The sequence below is a fragment of the Aegilops tauschii genome, chromosome 6, assembly GCF_002575655.3.
Source record: "Aegilops tauschii subsp. strangulata cultivar AL8/78 chromosome 6, Aet v6.0, whole genome shotgun sequence".
NCBI lineage: Eukaryota > Viridiplantae > Streptophyta > Magnoliopsida > Poales > Poaceae > Aegilops > Aegilops tauschii.
The window spans coordinates 352,366,281-352,378,844 of record NC_053040.3 but is presented as its reverse complement, the minus strand read 5'-3'; the positions used below and the strand labels follow the sequence as shown (position 1 = coordinate 352,378,844).

Sequence of the window (12,564 nt, the reverse complement as noted above, 5' to 3'; positions counted from 1 at the left end):
TATTTATTGTCATGTATGACACAAAGTAGAATAGCATTTAACATAATACGGTATCTACCTATGTTACTCTAACCCTCTCTCTCTTCTTTAATTGTGTGCCACATAAGCATGTTTGCTAGTCCCAAGTGCATGTTACCGGTTATGTTACCCCAACTATGGCCAGGCTAAACAAGTTGCTACTACGTGGAAACATCATTAAAAAAATCTCGATTAATGTTGGTGGTCTTGTATAAATGTAAAATGTTTTTTCATAGTGGCCTTGTATAAGTAAATGCAAGGGGTACTAGTATGAATTAAACAGTACATACCAAAGCAAAACAACGAAGCCATGCTGAAAGATCGTGGATGTCGCCTAGAGGGGGGGTGAATAGGCGCTTTAAAATAATTACGGTTTAGGCTTGAACAAATGCGGAATAAACCTAGCGGTTAATATGTCAAGCACAAAACCTACAACAACTAGGCTCACCTATGTGCACCAACAACTTATGCTAAGCAAGATAAACAACTAGGTGATAGCAAGATATATAACAAGAAACAATATGGCTATCACAAAGTAAAGTGCATAAGTAAAGGGCTCGGGTAAGAGATAACCAAGGCATGCGGAGACGATGATGTATCCCGAAGTTCACACCCTTGCGGATGCTAATCTCCGTTTGGAGTGGTGTGGAGGCACAATGCTCCCCAAGAAGCCACTAGGGCCACCGTAATCTCCTCACGCCCTCGCACAATGCAAGATGTTGTGATTCCACTAAGGGACCCTTGAGGGCGGTCACCGAACCCGTACAAATGGCAACCCTTGGGGGCGGTCACCGAACCCGTACACTTTGGCAACCCTTGGGGGCGGTCACCGGAACCCGTCAAATTGCTCGGGGCGATCTCCACAACCTAATTGGAGACCCCGACGCTTGCCCGGAGCTTTACACCACAATGATTGAGCTCCGAACACCACCAATCGTCTAGGGCGCCTAAGCAGCCAAGAGGAACAAGCTCAAGGGTACCAAGCACCCAAGAGTAATAAGCTTCTCAACTTGTAACTTCCACGTATCACCGTGGAGAACTCAAACCGATGCACCAAATGCAATGGCAAGGGCACACGGAGTGCCCAAGTCCTTCTCTCTCAAATCCCACCGAAGCAACTAATGCTAGGGAGGAAAATGAGAGGAAGAACAAGAAGGAGAACACCAAGAACTCCAAGATCTAGATCCAATGGGTTCCCCTCACATAGAGGAGAAAGTGATTGGTGGAAATGTGGATCTAGATCTCCTCTCTCTTTTCCCTCAAAAACTAGCAAGAATCCATGGAGGGATTGAGAGTTAGCAAGCTCGAAGAAGGTCAACAATGGGGGAAGAACACGAGCTCAAAGGATAAGGTTCATTGGGGAAGAAGACCTCCTTATATAGTGGGGGGGAACAATCCAACCGTTACCCCCCACACCAGCTCCGCAGAGAGCGGTACTACCGCCTGGCCAGCGGTACTACCGCCTGGCCAGCGGTACTACCGCTCCCCCTCGCGGTACTGCCGCTGGGCCCAGAGCGGTACTACTGCGGTGGTCAGGGCGGTACTACCGCATATGAGCGGTACTACGGCCCCCACTGTCGCGGCTAGTACTGTAAAACCCGACACGAAAAAAGACCCCTCGAATCGAGGCGGTACTAGCACGAGACCGCAGCGGTACTACGGCTGAGGGATACCAGCGGTACTACCGCTCTAGAGCGGTACTACCGCTTGTAGCACCCAAGCGGTACTACCGCTCCGGCCCGCGGTACTACCGCTAGGAAACCAAAACTGCCATAACTTCTGCATATGAGCTCCGAATTGAGCAAACTCAAGCTTGTTGGATAGAGGAAGACGAGTAGCATCAAAACAGCGACTAGTTATAGTAAGAAGAGGCAGGGGAGATATGCCAACAAATAGAGGAGTGAAACCTCCAACCGAGAAGAACCGGCATAACCTCCAACATCGAAAACATCATAGAAGATGCGAGTGAACTCCGTTTTCGATGAACTCGAGCTTGTCATCAAGATGACCATAAGCTCCAAAACTCACAAAGATAAGAACCAAACAAGAACCAATAAAGATGATGCAAGGATGCAATGGTTTGAGCTCTCTATGAACGATACGATCAAGCTACTCATCGAGAGCCCCCCTTGATAGTACGGCAATCGATCCTATAACCCGGTCTCCCAACTACCATCATGAGACCGGTAAAATAGAAAACCTATCAAGAACAAACCTTTGCCTTGCACATGGTCCACTTGAGCTAGATGATGACGATCTTGACTCCCTCAAGTTGGACCACCTTTCTTGGTTGCGTTGGCTCGATGAAGACTAGTTGATTGCTCCCCCATGCTCCACTATGGGTGAGCCACTCTTCCGCACATCTTCACAAGTCCATTGTCACCACAATGGACGGCAAGATTCAAGCATTTGATCTCTTCATGATGCTTCACTTGAACACATCATGGGATCGCTTGATCCCTCTCGGTACATCTTCTACGCTTTGTGAGTTTATCAAGTTGATTCACTCTTGACTTAGTCTTGATCAACCAACTCTCTTCATTTGGATGATGTCTTGAAGATATACATGAATGATCACACAATCTTCTTTTCCAAGACATGCTTGCAATAAGCTCAACTCTCACATGACCAATCTTTGGATAATTCCTTAATAACACCTTGGTCACCACATAAACTCCTTGAAACCAACACATGAACTTCAAGAAATGCCTATGGACACATCCTTCAAATATAACTCAAGGCAACCATTAGTCCATAGATATTGTCATCAATTACCAAAACCAAACATGGGGCACCGCATGTTTTTTCACATGCGTGAATATTTAGAATTTCAGAAGGAAAAAATCATCTAATAATAAGGCAAGCCTATAGAAGCCCTACATGAATTTTTGGAAGCCAAAGGAAAATAAATAAAATTATTATGAATTTCTTTTAAACATACGGAAAACGGGGGTAAAAAATATTCTATAGACGGCTCAGAGGTACGAGGGACAAATTCTAACTAAATAGAAAAGCCAAAAAAATGTATTTATACATCGTTGTGGTACCTTGGTCTGAAAATGATGCGTACTGATTTTAATTTGATGAAGTGATTTGATTTTCATGTATTTCAGTGGTACTCCCTCCGTTCCAAAATAGATGACCCAACTTTATACTAACTTTTATGTAAGTATAATTGCTAGCACTTCTGCCCAAAAATAAACTGGTAATGTTATCTGGCGAACGTCAACTCGGTGGGTGATGGCAAGCGAAGGTTCTTTTTGCTGACAGTTTTAGTTGCTTCACAAGATCAAACGGTGGCAGTTTTAAACAAAATTGCATTCTTCTGAAGAAACCATCATGTTTTTCTTTTGAAGAAGAAGTTGTCATCCCCTCACAACAAAAACCGTAAGCAAAATTGTTTGAAATGTCATCCCCTCCCAGCGAACGTTCGCTAGCTAAGATGGTCGGAACAAATACTACTAGTACTTAGTTGTCACATCTCTTACAGCATCCGTGAAAATTTATCTGTATATGGTTTGTGTAGCGTATCTGGCTAAAAGCCAAGATACAGATGGTGTCCAGCTTTTTCATGGGTAGAGTTATAAGAAACACAGCAATTTATAATATATTAATAAAAGCACATATGCAAAACATAAGTTTAGCTCGTTTGTCTCTTAGCAGTGCAAAAGGTTGTTGAGGTGGATGTTAGGTGATAATTTTTAGATTACACAAGATTGATGCAATGTTCCAATGAATTTTGGTTTAGTGATTTTAAATAACGAGTATCCTGTGTGATGCAAGAATATGTAAAAAATTATAATCTTCCATAGAGATTGTAAAAGTTTTGAGTTGAAGAGGCTATTATTGTCCCACTGTTTTTTATTGAACAAAGGCAAAAGCTTTGTCTGTACCATTAATTATATAAAAAAATGGTTAGCCGGTTAATTGTGAAAATCGGGTGAACATTTATACATCGGTCAAGCTCACTCTCGTCGATACCGAATTAAAATCAACAAAAGCACACCAACCTCATAAACACAAACAAACGGGGAATCTATTTCATCAAAACTAGCTAGCCTCTCGTCACGGCCGGACAGAAGAAGACGAGACTGCAATGTGAGGAGCAGGCTTGGAATCCGGTGCAGAGGTGACAAAGCAAAAACTCCACAAGACCACACACCAATTGGTCCGCCCCGACGACTAGCGTCGAGGGCAACCTCCCCGCCCACGTCTACGAATGTGTAGTTCAGTTGTTAAAACCAAAGGAAGGATTGCAGTGTGGAAATATCAAATATACCTTTGCTGAACAAAAGGACAATATCGTTCATGATTAATCGAGTGTTTGAGATTTCAAGACCGAAGATATAGATTGTACTCCCTTGGAGTAGTAACCTAAAACGTCTTATAAAGTTTAGAGGGGTTATTTCATATTTCCTTTTTTTCTCCCTTTTTGAGGGGTCTGTATTTCACATTTCGGGATACAACACACACCGTGAAGAAAACGGTGAAACGTCTAGCTAGAACGACTTGCCACCCCAAGATGGCAGGCCTGGCATGGCGCGAAGCAAAAGCGCAAAGTAATTGGAAAAATGAAACGCTAGTACATGCCCATGTCTACGGGTGTTCTCTTCTGGCCAGGCATGGCCCACGCGTCGGAACGGAACGGCTAGGTCCAGCACTGCTCCACCCACAGGAGCGGCTCGTGCAGCGCGGCTTCGCCGCCGTCGTAGTCGTCGGCGGCCGTCGCCCAGGTACGCGAGCACCAGAGGCCGTCCCTCAGGTCGAGCAGAAGGTCGGGCAGGTCGAACAGAGCGTTCTCCTCGCCGCTAACGGCCGTACCGGAGCTTGCGGCCGATGTCTCCGTCGATGTCGTCGGCGTCTCCGTGGTCTCGGCGACGGAGGAGGAAGGCTCGCATTGGGCAGCGGCCAGGGCGGCCGCGGCCTGGATGTCGGCGGGGGAAGTGGAGGCCGGACGTGGGAGCGCGTCGGCGAGGTGCGGGAAGTTGAGGTGCGCGCGGCGGCCCTTGATGGCGACCGCGGCCACGTCGTGCGCGCGCGCGGCCATCTCCGCGGTCGGGAAGGTGCCGAGCCAGATGCGCGACTTCTTGCGCGGCTCTCGGATCTCCGACACCCACTTGCCCCAGCTCCGGCGACGCACGCCGCGGTACGACGGGTGCCTTCCGGCCGTGCGCTCCTCCCCGGCGGCGCAGCTGCTGCTCTCCTCGGCCCGGGCGGCGCCGTCGGCACCCTCCGTCTCTTGGCTGCCGGTGGCTGGAGCAACAGGAGAGGTGGCGGTCTGTCTCTTGCGCTTCAGATGCTTGGGCTCACTCTTGGACACGTCCTGTACGCCATTGATGACGGCTGAGTCGGAAGAGTAGGAGGAGGAAGAGGAGGTGGCGGGTGCATGGGTCGCGTCAGACTCCATGGCTCTAGTCCTCTCTACAAGCACCAGACAAGGCTCAAGGCTGGGGAAAGAAGGTGGTGTGGCGCGACTATAAATAGTGGATTGGTTAGTGGAAGCCTACGTTTTATTTTTCCCTAAACAAAAGATATCGCCACCATGCGGAGCTAAAAAATAAATAAAGCTGATGTTGTTGTTAGGATCTCCGGAATTAACAAATCGGCGCGAAATTCTGCAGCCAGTTAGATATTTGCAAGCTGGTGAGACCACCAACACATGGATGGCTTGCATTGGTGACGCTATACTAGACATAACCAAACAGCGACCGTCCAAATACCACCGGGCCAATTCAGAACTCCAGTTGTATAAGAAGCATATGCAGTCCGGCCAAATGATAATTTTCTTCTTCTTGTTGTTGTTTTATTTTACAACACAACATACACACGGCCACGCGAGTTTGGAGGAGGCAGCCGTCCTCCTCAGAGACGAGGACTACACCTCAACAACTAGCTGTTAAGTAGATGTCATCGAGAGCAAGACTCCTTCAATCAATCGGGCTGCTTGGTTCTACACCTTCCTGCAGGAAGGTGGTGGTTACTGTTTCGTGTGCCCACTTGCGCGGGACTGAGCTGCTTGCCGGTACAACTCAAGGATTTCGGGAACAACGATATTCGAACGGCAATGCCGCACCGGCCGTGGTGAGCAAGACCCGGAAGCAAGAGCCCGTGAGGAACGGTGGTGCGTCGTGCGCCTGGCAATTTCCTCAAAGTCTTCGCTTTACTATTGGTGCCGAGATGCCATCGAGCCATTAACAAGAGTAAGTTCCATTAACACGTTCCAGTCATACAACGACCCTGACTGACAGATCTGATACAAATAGGAATGCCTCAAGTTGCTGAGCGGTACAAAGATTAAATAAACAATAATGGAAAATGCACCAGCACACACACGACCAATTCACCCAACCAAGTCTGAAATATCAAGTCTGGGCTCCAAAATAATACTGCTGGTACACGACAGAGTAGGCAATAGGCCAACAAAAGGACGAATGATACTTATGGCTAACAACCTCATAATCTTAAGACGCCAAGAATAATAATACCGCGCATCAGATCAGCTACTTTAATTAAACGAGAAAGGAACAATAGAATGCAGTCGACTACTGCCGACTGTGCGCCCTTAACACCGCTGCCGGCGCCTCCTTACTGCTGGGCGCACTGCACACCCCTTGGTGCACCGCCTTCGTCATCGTCTTCCTCATCATATGCTTCTTGCCGCCTCTGATGCTGCCTGCGCCTCATCTCCTCTTCGATGTTCACGTCGTGCATGGTGGTCTCCTCGCACTGGTCCACGTCCATGTCCGACGACTGGCTCCCTGGCCTTGGCGGCAGGATCTTCTCAAGTGACTTGCATTGGCTAGGGGTCAGTACTCCGGGCTCAGGGAACTCCACGCTGAACTCGACAAACAGGCGACCCTTCATGAACGGCCGGCCGTGCTGGGGCATGCCCTCATCATTTATGGCCTTGTGCTGGCCTATTTTTTTGAAACAAAAGATCACATCAGTAATAAGTTCCAAAAAGGGGGGGAATTTTATCGACAGGATAGAGGAACTGGAAGGCAGATATCAACGAAGGGGCAAGGAAAAACAGATCCACAAGAGGAAATTGATGTACCAGGCTTGATCATCTCCCCAGGATTGGACTTGATCAGAAGCTGCCGACCATCAAGATGGGTCAGAACAAACTGAAAGCCACAGAGAGCCTCAGTCAGAGAGATCGTGTGCTCAACAAATAGGTCATCCGACTTCCTCTTGAATTTTGGGTGCTCTTTAAGTTGCAAGACAAAAACAATGTCTCCTGTCACTGTATCAGGCTGCAAAAGCATGAATCAGCATCGTTAGAAGGATACTCCTAGATAGTGTGCATGCAAGAGATGTGTGCATTTGACGCTTGTGTGTGTAAAAGAGACTCACAGCTTCGTCAGCTTCACCCTGGAATACAATCTTTTGGCCATGTTGCATTCCCTTCTCCACATGAACCTCCAAGACCTTCTTCTCCTGGGATACTTTGTTCCCTCTGCAGCTTGGGCATCTATCCTTGTCATTTATCATCTCGCCTGGACAGATGAAGAATTACAAAATTACTAAGGAAACAGATACAATCATTAAATAAAGAAGATAGAACAGAATCATACCTGATCCTCTGCATTCAGGGCAAACAGTATTCATCTGTTGGATCATGCCAGGTCCAATCTGTCTTGTTATCATCCTCATTCCTGCACCACGACAACCACTGCAAGTAGCCGTTGCCCCGCTCTTGGATCCCTTTCTGAAGGTACAACAGGATACAGTGAGATCCTTACCACTAATACAGGCATGGAAAAATAATCTTGTACAGAACAAGAGCTGCAGTACAAGTACAATTTGCAAGTTACATTGACAAGAGTAAAAACAAACAACATCAGAATCAGAAGCAAACAAATCTGCATCGATCCCAAGGGGCTAAATCAAAGCTTGCACCCTCACTCATGCAAAGATGAAATGCAGCAGTAGTCGTTACATGGCTATATTGTTCAACATACTCCACTTCCACTCCTCAATTAACTAGTACTCCCTCTGTGCGGAATTACTTGTCGCTCAAATATAAGTATCTAGCACTGAAATACATCTAGATACATCACTGAAATACATCTAGATACATCCATTGTAGCGACAACTAATTCCAGACGGAGGTAGTATAATTTTTAGGGAATAGTCAATTTCAAAATTATATACAGATATGCAATGAATAAAATCAAGTCACATCATTACATTTCTTCTTTCCACCACTACAACTACTTTTAATGCGAACAGAAACTGGGAAGTGAGCGCATATCAAAGGATAGGCGATTAGCTACCCCTTAAGAGCAAAAGAACACATCTTAACAGCCACTGACAACAATAAGAGGATTTGAGTGGAAGACAAACAAAAAATCCACAATCCAACAACTAACATCTTTCAGCAACCAGACCTGGTCAAAAGCATGTTTTACAGTTATTTTTTATCTCTAAAAATGGACAACAATCTACCCTCCAATAAGAAAAACTCTTTTGTTTGTAAGAAAGGAATGAGAGATGGATTAGAAAAAATATCCCCCTTTTTTCTTTATCTTTTATTTTTATAGATTGGACATTTTATTTTATGGAAGAAAAACAAAAGGATTTAGTTCATATTCACGAAGCCCCAAATTTTTGGGCCGAGCTGGATTTGAACAGGCGTAGACATTGTACATACAACGAAAACGTGTGAAGATAAACAGAACAAGGTTCAACTTTTCGGCTGATGAAACAGAAAAGCAAAAATACCAGGCAATACATGAACTACATTACTTTTGTTACATAAAAAACTGATAGCTTGCATATTAATATCATGATGATTCAGCTCTAGAAATATTGCAAAACAAAGTTTTCTGAAACATGGGATCTCTTTCACCTCAATATTTCACGAGGACAGAAAGAGAGCAAGTTTGGGCTGTTCTACAGAAGCACCCATCATGGTTTTATATTAGACAGAGCGGAACTGTGTACACAAAGTCGGAGGTAATGACATTAACACCATATAACCATCTACACTTTGTTAGAATTCCTTCCTTAAGAAAGTAGTAGTAACACATATGCTCCAAATTTGAGCACAATAACTGCAGAAAGACAGTTTACCAACTAAGAACTTGCAAAAACTTACCCCTTGCATTTTCCACAAAGAACATTCCGTGATAAAGATAGCTTCTTGGTAGCACCATTGTACAAGTCTTCTAACGAAACCTTCATGGTATGCACCACATCTTCACCACGCTTTTGTCTGCGTCCTCTCGAGCTACCACCTTTTATCCATAAAATCACATGTAAGTGCATATGCATTTAATTATCACAAAGTGAGCGCATGACAATTTAACTCCCGCAAAGCAGGATAATGGAACAAAGAACAAAGAATTTCATATCATAGAACTACTACCTCCAAAGCCGCCGCCGCCACCCCCAAATAGCTGTTCGAATATGTCAAAGGGGCTATGCATATCAGCGCCGCCGCTGCCTCCCATCCCTTCTTTGATTGCATCTTCTCCATATTGGTCATAAATCTCCCTCTTTTCAGGGTCATTGAGAACATCATAAGCTTGTGCCAATTCTTTAAACTGCACAAGATACAAAGAAGTGTCAACAAACACCAATCTAACAATAGCAAAAGTAGGCACATACAGAAGTGCCTGCCACCACACCTTCTCAGGGTCTCCGCCCTTGTCAGGATGGTTTTTTATAGCAGCTTTCCGGTAAGCTTTCTTCAACTCATCCGGGGTTGCTGTCTTGGATACACCAAGCACCTCGTAGTACTTGGTGTTGTTGCTGGTCTTCCTTGGCATGCGTCCAAACATGGCTGGTAAATGGGCTTCCTGGGAGATGATAGCTTAAATAAGATCGCCAAGAGATAAAAGCACTAAATTCCAACATTTTTGCCAAAAGAAACCTATAGACAAGACTTGCAACTCTAAACATCGGTTGGCAAGTGATTAAAGAAAGGCAGCACATTTAAGTATAATGACAACAGGAATATGTTCTATCCCACAAACTACTAAACAATCAATCCTCTTTCTATGAAATCGTGACATGTATACTGGCGGGCTTTCTTGCCTAAACTAGTTCTCATAAAGGAAAGCATTGAGCAGTCAAGTTCAAAGGCATCCTGTTAAATTAGAGAGTATAGTACGAAAAAAGACGGCATTCGCAGGCATCAGGATACTAAGTTATGGCAAATCAAGTTAAACCACTACTACATGCATCTTATCCGCACAGCCACGAATCTAACCACCCCACCACAGAAATCGTTCGCCGCTCCTCGGATCCGCCGGACCAGGCAAGATCCGAAAGCCAACGAACGCACAGATCGAGCAGGAATCGGCTTATTTTATCTTCAAGATAACACGTCCGCGATCTGCCCGGGCACTGAGACGGAGAAAACCACGAAAGATTGGAGGTTTCATGGCGGATCCTTACCTGGACGGCGGCGCCTAGGGTTTGGAGGGCTCGGCGGGGGAGGAAGGCGAGAGGAAATCGTAGACGGCTCGAGCCAGAGGCGCAGGGAGAGAGAGGGCGGCCGCGACTGCGGTTGCTTGCCTTTAATACGGTCCGGCTGAGCCTCCTGCACGAATCTTGGTGGTGTGAACAGGCCGTGTGGAACGGAGACCACCGGAATCGGGTGTGGTTCCGGCTCTTCGGTTGTTTAGGCGTGTCAGCGTGTGACGTTCTCTATCTCTACCGTCTGTTTTTTTTTTTTTGAAAAAGTCCAAACAAACCCTGAATTTATAGACGAAAAACTGAATCGAACCCTGAACATTGAGCCCCTGAAATCGGCACAGCGATTGTTGACATGGCAGCGCAAACCCGGGATCGTCGGCTGCCGCCGGACGCTACTGGGCCGGCCCACCAGGCGAAGCGTGTTTTGTTTCCGTAACGTGCAACTTTAAAAAAATAACCACGAACCGCAACGTTGAGATTTGAAAATTTCCTTAAAAAGAAAAATTAAAACATTTTCTTGAAAAGTATCAAAATCTTTGAAATACGAACATTTTTTGGAAATTTCCGAATTACGAACTTTTTTGAAAACACAAACAAAATTTGAAATGTGAACCATTTTTTCAATCCCCAATTTTTTCCTAAAGTGCGAATAGTTTTTCAAAAACGAAAAGATTTGAATCCTAGACAAAGAGTTAGAAAGCATTCAGACGTTAAAGTTCTTTTCAGGTTTCAAAACTTGTTCCCAGTTTTAAAAAATATGTTTATGTTTCAAAAAAATCTTGTTTTGAAAAATTCTTCGAACTTTATAAAAATTGTTCAGGCTTCAAAAAATGTTCGTGTTTTCAAACTTTGTTCGTTTTATTCAGAAAGTGTTAGCACTTTAAATATGTTTGGGGATTTCAAAAATGGTTCACATTTTCAAAATTTCTTTCTGTTTTTCAAAAAAATGTTTGTAATTCATAAAATTGTTCACATTTGTGCAAAAAAAATGTTTGCAATTTGAGAAATTGTTTTTTCTTTGTTTGTATCTAAAAGTTGTTGACAATTTTCGAGAAAAAAATGAAACTTTTTAAAATATATATTTTCAAATCTTGACGTTGTGGTGTGTGGTTAAATAATTTTCTGCTTCTCATTTATCACCAAAAGACATCAGTTACACTGACTAGCGAGATGAGTTCAAAAGCACCACGTCCCAAGTTTGATTCCTTAGTTTCTTTATATTTGAAGTTAATCTTAGTTTTTTGGTATTCGAAGTTCAAGGTTCGATTTAGTTTTCATCTACAAGTTCAAGGTTTTTTCATACTTGTTTCTTTTTTAGCACACTACAATTGAGATGCTCCTACACGCATATATACAAGTTGGCGTCCCCGTGGGTAATTACTCTATCAGGGACGGCGATGTGCCAGCTTTAATACCCACGGGGAAGCTGGTGGGTCAAATATCTTATCCGGCACGCAAGACGGGGATGGGGATGTGATAGCACTACACGTGTATGTTACCCACCTTACCCATGAAGGCCTTACATGTGGGCTCTAAAATTAGTAGACCCTGTGTAATTCCCGCCCTTACCCTCCCAAATTTCCTCCCATCCCACCCCTTTGGCCAAAAAGCCCTAAGAAAACCCTAACCTAGCCACAACATATTATTTATTGTGTTGATTGCGTGCATGGGTTTCTCCATGGGATAAGAAAACCGACAGGGATGGGGATGGGAATATGTTTATCCCTGCTGACGAGTATGGAGATGGGGACGAGTATGAGAAGGCTGTCGCGGAGACGGGGATGGGAGTCCAATACCCGCTTGGGTAATCCTAATTGCTAGCCTGATATACACCCACCCCTATGAATATATGCACACACACACACCATACTCCTAGAAATATCTCTGAGATACTAAGCCGACACAAAAAAATTAGATGGACGAAGTCATCACATGCATCTCGTACCCAAGTCTTCTCCCATTGAACGAACGTCATCAAAAAGTCTGAAATAAATTCAGAAAAATACTAGCACCGGTACCAAGTCTATGACTTGAACTCTTGGTGGGTATCAAACACAATAAGCGTCGGTAGAATGGTGCTTGTTGGGCGTGTCCATCTGGCTTTTTCATTGTGTCAGT

At 44.7% G+C, this 12,564-nt stretch overlaps 2 protein-coding genes across 2 annotated transcripts; both read right to left on the bottom strand.

Annotated features, from left to right (window-relative positions):
- Positions 1-4,369: 4,369 nt before the first annotated feature.
- Positions 4,370-5,690, bottom strand: LOC109780673 (ethylene-responsive transcription factor ERF039). Its single transcript, XM_020339250.4, has one exon. The coding sequence runs from the start codon at positions 5,423-5,425 to the stop codon at positions 4,667-4,669; it is 759 nt and encodes a 252-aa protein (XP_020194839.1). The 5' UTR covers positions 5,426-5,690; the 3' UTR covers positions 4,370-4,666.
- Positions 5,691-6,357: 667 nt separating this feature from the next.
- Positions 6,358-10,613, bottom strand: LOC109780681 (chaperone protein dnaJ A6). The gene is made up of 8 exons (XM_020339259.4): positions 10,426-10,613; positions 9,654-9,824; positions 9,392-9,569; positions 9,122-9,260; positions 7,596-7,729; positions 7,375-7,517; positions 7,076-7,274; positions 6,358-6,935 (listed from the first exon to the last, which is right to left on the bottom strand). Exons 2-8 carry the CDS (start codon positions 9,804-9,806, stop codon positions 6,604-6,606), a joined length of 1,278 nt encoding a protein of 425 aa, XP_020194848.1. The 5' UTR covers positions 9,807-9,824; positions 10,426-10,613; the 3' UTR covers positions 6,358-6,603.
- Positions 10,614-12,564: the final 1,951 nt, after the last annotated feature.

Bases quoted from the DNA above. Each gene is read 5' to 3' on its own strand.
- LOC109780673 (XM_020339250.4), bottom strand. From the start codon at position 5,425: ATGGAGTCTGACGCGACCCATGCACCCGCCACCTCCTCTTCCTCCTCC.
- LOC109780681 (XM_020339259.4), bottom strand. From the start codon at position 9,806: ATGTTTGGACGCATGCCAAGGAAGACCAGCAACAACACCAAGTACTAC. The intron at 9,261-9,391 runs GTAGTAGTTCTA...TATGGATAAAAG, and splicing joins TGGCGGCGGCGGCTTTGGAG to GTGGTAGCTCGAGAGGACGC. The intron at 6,936-7,075 runs GTACATCAATTT...TCAAAAAAATAG, and splicing joins TGGGGAGATGATCAAGCCTG to GCCAGCACAAGGCCATAAAT.